The 14,047-nt window shown below is 39.2% G+C and overlaps 1 protein-coding gene across 1 annotated transcript; it reads left to right on the forward strand.

The window, feature by feature from the left end:
* The first annotated feature begins 4,233 nt into the window (after window positions 1-4,233).
* LOC139890108 (uncharacterized) lies at window positions 4,234-5,761 on the forward strand. The gene is made up of 4 exons (XM_071873010.1): window positions 4,234-4,630; window positions 4,864-5,157; window positions 5,363-5,532; window positions 5,579-5,761. Exons 1-4 carry the CDS (start codon window positions 4,234-4,236, stop codon window positions 5,759-5,761), a joined length of 1,044 nt encoding a protein of 347 aa, XP_071729111.1.
* The last annotated feature ends 8,286 nt before the right edge of the window (window positions 5,762-14,047 follow it).

Here is a 14,047-nt window from a genome sequence, read left to right on the forward strand (position 1 = left end):
TAGGAGTAGGTGAGTTTTACACCACATCTGGAAGCTTGTGGGAATAAAGTCGTGCGCTTTACACCACATCTGGAAAAAAATAAGACGGCAGGCGCTATCAGGGTCTAACTTACCCACACCAATATTAAAGTAAGAAAGAACGCGCATGAAGAAATTTGTAGGCGGGACGGGCAAATTCCCCCGCTCAAAAACTGCACTATATACAGCAACTTTCCCGCTAGGAGGCCAGTTGGCTCGGTTTAAACGACCAGGAACAATGGGTGTTAGCAACCCCCTTGGAGGATAGTGCTTTGTGAGATGCGCTACATATTGAGGTGTGATGGTTGAAGGAATAAAGCCAACATTCGAAAGATCCGCGCAAGAAGACATGTTAAAAGTTGAAAGTGAAGGAAAAGTAAAAAATGAAGGGGAAACGCCTACTTATAAAAGAAGAAAGGACGGTTGTAAATGATCCTGGCCGTACACGTGTCAGAATCTGTGTAAGAAGGAAAGCCAGAATTCAATGCAAGAGGCAGGTGATGTGATGGCTATCACGTTACATCTGCTACATAATTAAGACAGCAGTTGAGTTCTACACCATGCGCAATACTTGCGCATAATATCGAACTGGGGAGACTTAATGATACGCATACCTGATTAGCTCGTGTAGCGCATCACACTTGTATCGTGCATGCAAAACCCTAGTGCTAAGGCACGCCATGCGCAAGTAAACGTGCGCTAGGTACGGCCAAAGCGCGCAAAATGGAGCCGACGTGTCTTGTACAAACCACGATCCCTGCAAAAAAGTGGCAAGTACTGTTCCCTAGTCCCCTCCTCTAAGCACTAAGGCGATACAGACAAGAAAGTAGCAAGGGGCACGTGACACCAATAGGCAAACGATGCTATGGCTATAAATAACTGTAAGATCCAAATATTTATTGTACACAATATATTTATGGTGTACGATGCGTGTATGAAGTGTACGTGTTGCTTGCTCGAACATCGAAGGAAACGGGACGTTGTCTGAAGTGACAAGGTGTGTACGTATCCTTTCAACCCCAAATAAAGTTTGTGTTGATGTTCCAAAGCCTTACCATTGGAAAGGAAATCTTATCACGTTTCCAACGATATTTGATTCATCAAAAACGGAGCTACGGTCAAAAAGTTATGGCCAAAACAAGAAACTGAAAACTGACCTGAAGGTTGGAGCGGCGCTCCACCTTTCGGCGCGGCGCGCCGAACCCGTCTGATGCAATTTTCAGCCTTTTTAAAAGGTCTAAATGAAGGGTACTTTGGTCTTTTCACTTGGGGTCGGTTTGGGGTCATCAAAACTGATCCTTTGATCAGTTTGGATCACATTTTCACTCATCAAACACTCTCATCTTCAAACCCTAGAGTGAGAGTAGAGCTTTAGAGAGAGAGAGCTCCAATTGGAGAAGAAGAAGGGTGTTTCGGGTCAAACCTCGGGTATTAAAGTTGTTCTACTCGTCAACGGCATCATTTTGGCGGTATTGGTAAGTTCTAACTCCGAATTTCATCTTAGTGATTTGATATTCAAGTTAGGGTTTGAACTTAAATTGTTAATAAACCCATTCAAACTCTTGAATTGAGTTTGTGGATGCTAGTAATCGGGTTTATTGTTATTGTTGGTGGATTTTGGGTTGATGAACAAATTGGCCTTGATTAGGACTTGTAATTGGGTTTAATCACTAGGTTTAGTGATTATGGAAGTGTTGGAACACTTTTAGGTGTGTTGGTTGACTAATTTTGACTTTGGGTCAAAATTAGGGTTTGGTGATGATTATGACCCAATTGTCGATTTAATAAGGTTTATAAACTTAAAATGGATTAATTTGAAGCATGGAACCGAGTTAAATATGTTTTGGTGTCAAAACTTGCTAATGGCGTGATATTGACTTCTTATGGGTCAAATTAGGGTTTAAGTGTCTTTTTGGGCAAGATAGGTGTTTAACACCTATGATCGGGTTTAATTAGCGTATTAAGACCATTTTCACTTGTGTTAGTGATTATTGGTTAATTTTGGGCGCGGTTTGTACTTGGAAGTGCATTTGGGTCGAAATTGCACTAAGTGTCATATGGGTTGGTTTGTAAGTCAACCATAATCGTGTTATTGTATTTGTGATAATGGAATAGGTACTTTCCATTGGCGCGTGGCGGTTTATTTGGAAGCATTCATCAAGGCGATAAGGTGAGTGTTAATATCCTATGTGCATATGTATGTGTAGGATGGGTGCGGGTCGGGTTGAAGTGTTTCTTGGTTATAGAGCTCACTTCACATATAGGTGGATTTGATGGACTTGTGTATAGGTCTAATTGGCACGGTTGTGCGTTTTGGTTGGCCACCTTTGGCGGGGTACACAATTTGTGTGTACATTATCACACGCGGTATGATGTGGATTATATAACCCCAATGGCAAAGGGTTAATATTGTGATACGGACTTAGATATAACCCTAATGGCGAAGGGTAGTATTGTGAGTGGAATAATTATACGTATGTGTATATGGCGTATTTATTTGTGAATGTTATGGTATGAACCATCGAGCCGGTAGTGCCATAATGTGTGTGTGTGATAGGATGTGAACCACGAGCCGGTAGCTTCGAGTGTGAACCACGAGCCGGTAGCACTATAAAATAATTGATGTGAACCACGAGCCGGTAGCATCGAGTGTGAACCACGAGCCGGTAGCACTATAAAATAATTGATGTGAACCACGAGCCGGTAGCATCGAGTGTGAACCACGAGCCAGTAGCACTATAAAATAATTGATGTGAACCACGAGCCGGTAGTACTATAAAAGAGTATGACTCAATTGCGTATGGTGTGAACCACGAGCCGGTAGCACCATAGCGTTATGGTTAACCTTGGGAGTTTTACGCGTTGTTATATATATATTGTATACGTATAATGTTGTATTGACGTGATGTAGCTAACCTTCTGGTTGTAGCTTATTGGCATTGTTCGCAACGTTGTTTGCGAACTTACTATATTGTTGGTGTTGTTAGCTTGTGCTTAGTGAACGTACGGTATGCTAGGTTTAGCTTGCCTTATACTTGGATGCTTCGGTATGCGCTATTTGATTATTATTGTGGCGTGTCCATTTTATACATATATATGTATGTAGTATATTATCACTCACTAAGCGTTAGCTTACCCTCTCGTTGTTGACTCTTTTTATAGATTGCATGCGGATGGTGGCTCGGGTAAGCGCGAGGATTAGAGGACTTGCATAGTTTGCGTAGAAGGCTTGCTTTTGGATTTATTAGGATTGGGTAGCGTATCCCCAATCACCATGCTCGGCTTTGTTTTGTATTAAAAGTCTTATGGTCGAAAATTGTATTTTGATACTTAAAGGGTAATTTGGGTCGATGTGGGCCCCGCTTCATAATTTTATTAATAGAACGTGCTAGTTTTTATATATGGAACATGGGGTTAAAAGCGTTACGCCTAAATATGTCGGGAACTAGTCAAACATTTTCGCATTTAAAGACTTTCCGGACAGTCAGGTTTGGCGCGCCGCGCGGCCTATATGGCGCGCCGCGCCAGGTGGCAGTTCAGCAAATTTTTTTTATGTTGTAAATTTAACGCGGTTTAATGCGGGTTGGTTTGGGTTGTTACAATAACGGACTCGGATCACAAGGCAGTCATCATGATCCATTGGGATTCACACCTATACTATTTTTAGTATTAAGGTAAGAACTGACCGCGTTATCTCTAGAGCGCAATTCTACCAGCGCTACCGGACTCATAGCATCTCACCAGACTCACTCTTGATCTACAGGTAACGTTCCAAGAACATAAACCCTTTAACCTAGCGCGAGCCATCACAAACCGGGTAACCCGTTGATGGTGGGTCTATGTTTAACCACCCATGCTGAGATCTTCATCTCGTAAGGGGTTATTCACGGTACTCTGGACCGAAAAGTTAAACTCAATTGACCCTTAAATCCCCTCTTATTGATGTCAAGCATGGACCGAACCCGACACATTTATTCTATGCTTGATCACATACTTTTAATTTTAATTCAATATCAATGGATAGACCATCACTTGATCCTGTTAATTTCATGTTACCGGTTATTTCAACAGAACAAAGACTTAACCTGGAATCACATTTTAGTGAAGATGAAATCTTGTATGCGATAAAAGATTACGGGAGAAATAAAGCCTCGGGTCCGGGGTTCAATTTTCTTTTCTTCAAAAAATTCTAGGGAGGTTTTAAAGTCTGATCTTATGAATGCCGTGAATTGGTTTTGGAAAACTGGTGAAATCTCAAATGGTTGCAATGCCTCTTTCGTAACCCTGGTTCCAAAAATAAGGGATCCACTCGGCTTAAACGATTTTCGACCAATTAGTCTAATTGGTAGCTATTACAAAATAGTAGCAAAGACCCTTTCTAATCGATTAAGGAAGGTGGTTCCTAGTGTGGTGGGTGTCGAGCAAAGTGCATTCTTAAAAGGGCGTTATATTTTAGCCGGTGTATTGATCTCAAATGAAACCATTGATTACATAAAGAGAAAACGCGGGAAAGGGATTATTTTTAAAGTGGATTTTAAGAAAGCATTCGACTGCCTAAACTGGGAATTCCTGATTGAGGTGATCACTTGTATGGGTTTTGGTGATAAGTGGTGTAATTGGATTATATCATGTCTAAAATCGGCATTTATTTCAATCCTGGTAAATAGATCACCGACAGGCGAATTCAAGATGGGTAAAGGAGTTTGACAAGGAGATCATTTATCCTCGTTTCTCTTCATTATTGCAGCCGAAGGTCTTAATATTCTTACAAAAGCGACAGTCAAAAAATATCTTTACAAGGGAATAAAAGTGGGGAACGATAACGTTGTCGTTTCACACCTCTAGTACGCGGACTATACGATTTTTTCGATGAATGGAATAGAGACAATTTGAGAAGCTTGTTAAATCTCCTTCAATGCTTTGAACTCGCCTCTGGTTTGGAAGTTAACATGTGTAAGAGTAACCTTCTGGGTGTTGGTGTAGCAAAATATGAGGTGTTAACATTGGCGAATTATATTGGCTACGATATGGGCTCCATTCCATTTAAATATCTCGGGTTACCAATTGGAACTAAGATGAAGAAACTTAACGCTTGGAAGGGAGTTTTGGACAAAAGAAAATTATCGGATTGGAAATTATGTACGTTATCATTCGGTGGACATTTAACACCAGTAAAATCGGTCCTCTATAGTTTTTCTTTGAATTACTTTTTGATCTTCTGTTCCCCGCCTTGTGTCCTAAATGAGTTAGAGCGTGCGAGGAGAAATTTTTTTTTAAGGGGATTCTGGGTCGGGAAACAAAATTTCTTGGATAAAATGGAACCGAGTTATTCTACCATTTTCAGATGGAGGGTTAAACATCGGTACTCTTAAATGCAAAAATTTGGCGTTACTTGATAAATGGTTGTGGAGGTTCTATAACAAACCCGAGTCACTATGGGTAAAAATAATCAAAAGCATATACGGTCCCGGTGAAGGTATATCATCACCTTTACCTAGATCATATGCTACATCAGTGAGCCTTTGGCCCACTATTATGACTACATGTACTTCATTTTCAGATTATGGCATCGAGTACAGGTCCTCATTCACAAAGACAGTGGGTAGCGGATCTTCCGAAGGACATGTGGCTATGTAGCGAAAGACTAGAGGACAGGTTTGGGATATTATATCTGCTGGAAGTAGATGGTAACGTTTCTGTTGCGTTTCGGATTGTGTGGAATGAAAACAGTTGCAGTTTTTGAAACGAACCTTAACTCATTACTCGAAAAATGACACTTTTTTTTAAAGTACAACACAACTTATTCCCAAAACACAATCAACAGTTACAAAGATGTTTATCCAAACTTTCATACATTACAACCATGTTGCACAAGATTGTAACTTTTTTGAGTATAAACAACCCATTACTTGACGAAGATGGTAATTTTAACCCATTACCATAACCGACTTCAAAAGACAACTTAATTGAGCATGGTTTTGAGACAACCACCCAACTTGACAAACACAAAAGCATATGTGATATCACCCTCGCAAACGCCCTTCAACAAGTTATCATCCAAGCTTACCTTTTCCTCTATCCACGTTCGAATCTATAAAAAGATTAAACAACAAAACGTAAGCTAATGCTTAGTGAGGATAATAAGCATACATATGCAAACATAAATTACACATGTCACCTTAAACACAATTAGTCATCAACCGAATCACCAAGTTAACATGTAAACATAATTCAACATGTTATCTCATAAAAGCACACTTACTCTATCATCAATCAAGTCACCAATATAATCACCAAGTTAACATGTAAATGCAAGCACAACATGTCAATTTGAATAAACACACAGCCGCATTATGATTACGCCTACTTGGTTTCACCATAATGCACAACCACGCATTGTGATTACGCCCTACTTGGTTTCATCACAATGCAACTCGATCCACCTTATTTGGTTAGACCAAATCACATACATGTCTTGAGATTACGCCCTACTTGGTTTCATCTTAACACGCACAACGCGTTGTGATTACACCCTACTTTGTTTCATCACAACACTCAACAATACATTGTGATTACGCCCTACTTGGTTTCATCACAATGTAACTCGGTTAACCTTATTTGGTTAGACCAAATCACGTACATGCCTTAAGATTACGCCCTACTTGGTTTCATCTTAACACACACAACGCGTTGTGATTACACCCTACTTGGTTTCATCACAACACTCAACAATACATTGTGATTACGCCCTACTTGGTTTCATCACAATGTAACTCGGTTAACCTTATTTGGTTAGACCAAATCACATACATGTGTTAAGTTTACACCCTACTTGGTTTCATCTTAATACACACAAAGTATTGTGATTACGCCCTACTTGGTTTTATCACAACACTTGATTATGCATACATACATACATACATACGATTATTAAACTCACCTTGATATAGCATAAGAAATCGCCAAATGAACTTATCCGCAAGTTCTAACACCAACAATTAGCCTATAAGAAATGATTTCCAATAAACTAACATTAATAACAAGTAAATATACCATACTAATCATGCTACTTACTTACAAGTGCAATTTTGACCCAATTGTACTTAACACCACAATTGACACTAAACACCAAAAGTGACCACTAGCTTAATTTTTGATCCAATTAAGCTTTCAAGTTTCAACCAATTATTGACTCGAGTGGAACTTGACCCAATACCACTACAATTGGTAATTCATGCCCAAATAACTTCTTAACATTAATGACACTTACACCATGTCAAAATTCCACACCATAAACTCTTTATTCAATTTTTAACCATTTAATCACTTTGGAAGGCCCCCTTTTTACAACAGATTCTGACATAGTTAAACTCCTATTCAGTCATCAAAAACTTATTTATTAGAGAGAAGACTTAAAGACCTTTCCGAAAAGTGCTCAACGCCCCAAACGGAGCTACGGTTTAAGAGATATGACATTTACAAAATCATGATTTGTGCAGTTTTTTTTTTAGCTACGGGTTTAAGAAACTTTCATCCAATTTCAACCCACAAACATACCCAAAACACCAATTTACTAGCCCTTGATCCACAACACTATTAAGGACTTATTTTAACACAATTCATCATCAATTTCAACCTTTAGACTCATAAGCCCTAACTTACAAACTTGAGTTGGGGTTTGAATGAAGTTAAAACTCCATTTAAACACCAACTCAACCAAAATACATACATACAAGATCATAATTTATAAGAAAATCCTAACAAATAAAGTTAGGGTTCTTACCACTAGTGAAGATGATGAAGAGAAGATGATTTCTTTACAAGTCTCAACACTCTTACACTTAGCTCACCCTTAATTGCACAAAATCACCAACCTTTGCTTCAATTTGAAGATAATCAAAAACTCATTTTTTTTTTCATCTTTCCCGCTTGCTTGTCGCCTCCCTGCTCCCCATATTCCCCTGCTTTTTAATTCTTTGTCTAATGAATGAAAGAGTCTAGAATTCTAGATCTTTTTCTTTAAAGTTTTGGGACTTCACACCTTAAGTCCCTCCAAATTCTAACTCCTTCCTTTCAAGCCCTTAGACACCTAAGACTTAACACTTAAATCCATGACTGATTAAGTCATTTAAATGGGTCCCTTTTTAAAACAATTTCATGTTAACTAACAACCATAGAGTATATAATACCACAAATAAGAATTGGGGTGTTACAACTCTCCTCTACTTAAAATGGATCATGTCCTCATGATCCAAGCCATATGAAAAGATAGATACTTCCACCCAACTTTTTCGGTTCACGAGTACACTCCTAGTCCTTTGGGTGCCTCCATTGCACCTTCAAGATTTCAATTCCTCATCCTCGGAACCACTTATCCTATTTACTCACACAACGCATTACATAAAGCGGCTTTCTAGTACTAGCGTGAAAGCTATTATTGTACCAGAATTTTGCCAATAACGAGTATTCATATCATCTACCCCTGAAATCCGCTACACGACCCACAATATGCCCACCAACACCGTATGGGCCTCTCACCTTGACCATCCGTTAAGGTTGATATCGGCATTCCATCGCTATCGGACTCTCATAACCCCAGGGTATCTACACCAAAATCAACCAGTTAACCGAGTGTCTCAACTTGATGCAACCGGAACTGGAACTCCTCGCCTAACAATCGTCCTTAGATAAGTAATCCACTAATGGTTCCAACGAACACGCTTCCCGAATTGGGGAAAAGGGGGAAGTTCCTTGACACCCGACTCATAATCATCTGTTTATCACCATAAGGGATTCACAACATTCCGGATCACGATACGAAAACATTCTTAGTGATATACACACGCCTCCATTTCGGAATTCCAAGTGATCACAATATCACATATGGCTCCTCCCACATATTGATGCTCGGTCACCTATCTTACGAGGACTTACACTTCAATCGAGTCCACTACAGCTGACTTTGCGCATAACATTCCTCAAATCGTATTCCGACGATCGAAACACCCGGCCTCGAGTTCAATATCAATAGCCCATGAGTCCATCATCATACCTAGTTAGGAATTAGAATCCTTTTTTAGGTCTGGGACAATATACTACAACCTTTCTTTGGGTATAACACCACCCAAAACTTCTTCTTCGGTAGTACAACTCCCCCACTTAAAATTCAACTCCACATTTACATCGCCAACATGATAACACCTCGTGAATTTATAATCATTCAACTAACCCAACCATTCTCATTATTGGTCATATACACCAAATTTTCGAGATTTTACTTCGAACCCTTAAGATCGACATACTCAATCACCCAAGACGTCATACTAACGATGACATCATCTTCATAACATGGATCTCTACTACCATCTCACCGCCACCAACCAGTTAGACTCTTCCAAGTTCCTACATACGCCTCTGAACTTAGACATAAACCACCGCGGTTTATGAGTCACACTTGTCTGTCGAGTCCACTCGACCTTTCATCCGCTTAACCATTCAACCACTAATAGAAATTACTCACTCTCACATGAAAGAGTGACTAATCTAAAGTAGTGAATGCTTCAACCGTAAAGTAGAACACCTCATCATATCATTGGACCTAACTAACCGTTAAGTTCGATATCGCCTCACCAGTCAACCTTACACCCCGAATACATAAGATTAACGAGATTTACCCGTCTCTTAAGCTCACTGTACCAGTGTCAACTATCATTGCTCCGCGGTTGTTCACAACAACAACCGTAGGATTAATTCTTCTTCCTCCATTTCACGCAAGGAATTTATTACAATGCTTACATACTCGACTTTCACAACAGTCGAATCATTAACACCGGTCATTCTACATCATTTAGACCGCTATATTCACAGGTTTCTTTCGGGTATCCATAACACAGCGGTGATCACATCATCATTGGAGTCGAACAATACATAAGCAGGCATAAAAGAAACACCTGTCACAACGTCATGTGGACTCTCACCATAGCACTCTCCGTTATTCTCTTTTTCTCTCCTAGTATGCACACCTCGAAGACATTGTTTACACAAGTCTTCTCTACTCACCAGGAATTAGCGTGAGGTAAGATTTGAAACCCTGTCAATTATACCTCATTGCTCAATATAAAGATTCACCGACTCAATCCGTACATCGAAACCTCCTCTCTAATTACCTTCTTCTCGATCTACTTCTTTCCCGAATATCTTTGCTAAGTTTCCTACACAAACGAGACTCAACACAAACATACCTTTGCAGATCTTATATTGTCCGTGAAAACCACTTCACCGAACTCATCTACTACACCTTGACTCTCGGTCAATTCCGATACCGCAAAGATCGACATTGCAGATAAATTCTGGGAAGGCTCCCAAGAGTGTTCAAGGCTACCCCGTCACGCATTACCGCGGACACCCACACTACTTACATCCCCTAATTACACTTGGTGCATACAAACACCATTCTTAACTACATTACTCGCTTACGTGAATGACTATTCTACATCCATAACTCGCCACTTAATGACCCGAAGTCATACCCACCCGACAAACCTTACGGTTCACTAGCTTAACTGTCTTTCTAGCGAACATGCATCCTTCACGAATTCATCATGGCCAAGCTATATAGCCCAGCTAAACTCTTCATATAATACTAATGAGATGCTTGGAACCACCAAGTCCTACACTCATCCGCTCACCGATGCAACTATCAATACAAGGGAATTCCTTAAGGAACATAACCCTATAAACTCTCACTGCACACAACACACTTTCATAATCCCTCGTCATACGGATCTCACTCTGTGAGTTTAATGACCCGATGACTCCCTGATACACTATCTCCAAAGACGATTCACGACAGGAATCAATACATGATTCTCTAACCACACACACTCTACTAGGTAATAACACCTTACTACTACCGCAAGACATGTTACATCCCATTACAGGAACTAAGTCTCCGTCACACACCCGTGTCGGTCATCCTAGTTACGGTAGATAACTACACCAGTGACAATCTCAATAGTGCACCCACTACTTAGGGTGACTACGCACGCACAAATCTCGTGAATCCACCTACTCACTTTAGATAACCATATCCACCGCAACTCTCCTAAACCCACTATGCACCCTAGGTGACAACAAACACATCACCCTAGCGACAGTCTAACTCATTACACCCCTCTACCCACCTCCTATCTCGCTCAGCACTCACTATCCTCGTTTATGTGACACGATGAACGATCGTAATAGTGGTGGCCAAGCATCATTACCCTCGTTTACCTTGGCACACTCACTAGTATGGTAAGTGCTTTACCAGACATAACCACACAACAACACAACAACACGAGCAATACATTTAACAACACCCATACAATTGTAGTTAGCCCAATATAAACAAAGCTTAAATTAAACATAACACACATACCTATCAATGCAACAACACGTAATCAATAATCAACAGGAACATAACCCTAGTTAGTCCACCTACGCCATAGGCACTAATTATTTAAGGCCCGTCAAATTTTCCCGAACAAGTCCCATCATTAAAACATTGCACATAATGATCTAAGTCTAGGCACCTATCTCAAAGTTGCCTAAATTCCTTAGACCATGCTCTGATACCACTTGAAACGAACCTTAACTCATTACTCGAAAAATGACACCTTTTTTTTTTAAAGTACAACACAACTTATTCCCAAAACACAATCAACAGTTACAAAGCTGTTTATCCAAACTTTCATACATTACAACAATGTTGCACAAGACTGTAACTTTTTTGAGTATAAACAACCCATTATTTGACGAAGATGGTAATTTGGACCCATTACCATAACCGACTTCAAAATACAACTTAATTGAGCATGTTTTTGAGACAACTACCCAACTTGACAAACACAAAAGCATAAGTGATGTCACCCTCGCAAACGCCCTTCAACAAGTTATCATCCAAGCTTACCTTTTCCTCTATCCACGTTCGAATCTATAAAAAGATTAAACAACAAAACGTAAGCTAATGCTTAGTGAGGATAATAAGCACACATATGCAAACATAAATTACACATGTCACCTTAAACATAATTAAGTCATCAACCGAATCACCAAGTTAACATGTAAACATAATTCAACATGTTATCTCATAAAAGCACACTTACTCTATCATCAATCAAGTCACCAATATAATCACCAAGTTAACGTGTAAATGCAAGCACAACATGTCAATTTGAATAAACACACAATGCGGTATTATGATTACGCCTACTTGGTTTCACCATAATGCACAACCACGTATTGTGATTACGCCCTACTTGGTTTCATCACAATGCAACTCGATCCACCTTATTTGGTTAGACCAAATCACATACATGTCTTGAGATTACTCCCTACTTGGTTTCATCTTAACACACACAACGCGTTGTGATTACACCCTACTTTGTTTCATCACAACACTCAACAATACATTGTGATTACGCCCTACTTGGTTTCATCACAATGTAACTCGGTTAACCTTATTTGGTTAGACCAAATCACGTACATGCCTTAAGATTACGCCCTACTCGGTTTCATCTTAACACACAACGCGTTGTGATTACACCCTACTTGGTTACATCACAACACTCAACAATACATTGTGATTACGCCCTACTTGGTTTCATCACAATGTAACTCGGTTAACCTTATTTGGTTAGACCAAATCACATACATGTGTTAAGTTTACACCCTACTTGGTTTCATCTTAATACACACAAAGTATTGTGATTACGCCCTACTTGGTTTTATCACAACACTTAATTATGCATGCATGCATGCATGCATGCATACATACATACATACATACGTACGATTATTAAACTCACCTTGATATAGCATAAGAAATCGCCAAATGAACTTATCCGCAAGTTCCAACACCAACAATTAGCCTATAAGAAATGATTTCCAATAAGCTAACATTAATAACAAGTAAACATACCATACTAATCATGCTACTTACTTACAAGTGCAATTTTCACCTAATTGTACTTGACACCACAATTGACACTAAACACCAAAAGTGACCACTAGCTTAATTTTTTATCCAATTAAGCTTTCAAGTTTCAACCAATTATTGACTCAAGAGGAACTTGACCCAATACCACTACAAGTGGTAATTCATGCCCAAATAACTTCTTAACATTAATGACACTTACACCATGTCAAAATTCCACACCATAAACTCTTTATTCAATTTTTAACCATTTAATCACTTTGGAAGGCCCCCTTTTTACAACAGATTCTGACCTAGTTAAACTCCTATTCAGTCATCAAAAACTTATTTATTAGAGAGAAGACTCAAAGACCTTTCCGAAAAGTGCTCAACGCCCCAAACGGAGCTACGGTTTAAGAGATATGACATTTACAAAATCATGATTTGTGCAGTTTTTTTTTAGCTACGAGTTTTAGAAACTTTCATCCAATTTCAACCCACAAACATACCCAAAACACCAATTTACTAGCCCTTGATCCACAACACTATTAAGGACTTATTTTAACACAATTCATCATCAATTTCAACCTTTAGACTCATAAGCCCTAACTTACAAATTTGAGTTGGGGTTTGAATGAAGTTAAAACTCCATTTAAACACCAACTCAACCAAAATACATACATACAAGATCATAATTTATAAGAAAATCCTAACAAATAAAGTTAGGGTTCTTACCACTATTGAAGATGATGAAGAGAAGATGATTTCTTTACAAGTCTCAACACTCTTACACTTAGCTCATCCTTAATTGCACAAAATCACCAACCCTTTGCTTCAGTTTGAAGATAATCAAAAACTCAATTTTTTTTTTTTTTCATCTTTCCATCTTGCTCGTCGCCTTCCTGCTCCCCATATTCCTCTGCTTTTTAATTCTTTGTCTAATGAATGAGAGAGTCTAGAATTCTAGATCTTTTTCTAAAGTTTTGGGACTTCACACCTTAAGTCCCTCCAAATTCTAACTCCTTCCTTTCAAGCCCTTAGACACCTAAGACTTAACACTTTGACCATTAAGTC

Source organism: Rutidosis leptorrhynchoides, chromosome 2 (genome assembly GCF_046630445.1).
Source record: "Rutidosis leptorrhynchoides isolate AG116_Rl617_1_P2 chromosome 2, CSIRO_AGI_Rlap_v1, whole genome shotgun sequence".
In the NCBI taxonomy this organism is placed as follows: Eukaryota; Viridiplantae; Streptophyta; class Magnoliopsida; order Asterales; family Asteraceae; genus Rutidosis; species Rutidosis leptorrhynchoides.

Excerpts from the sequence above, each read along its gene's own strand:
- LOC139890108 (XM_071873010.1), top strand. The coding sequence starts at position 4,234 with ATGAATGCCGTGAATTGGTTTTGGAAAACTGGTGAAATCTCAAATGGT. Across the intron at positions 5,158-5,362 it reads ATTATCGGATTGGAAATTAT|ATGGAGGGTTAAACATCGGT; the intron begins GTACGTTATCAT and ends TACCATTTTCAG. Across the intron at positions 5,533-5,578 it reads CTAGATCATATGCTACATCA|ATTATGGCATCGAGTACAGG; the intron begins GTGAGCCTTTGG and ends CTTCATTTTCAG.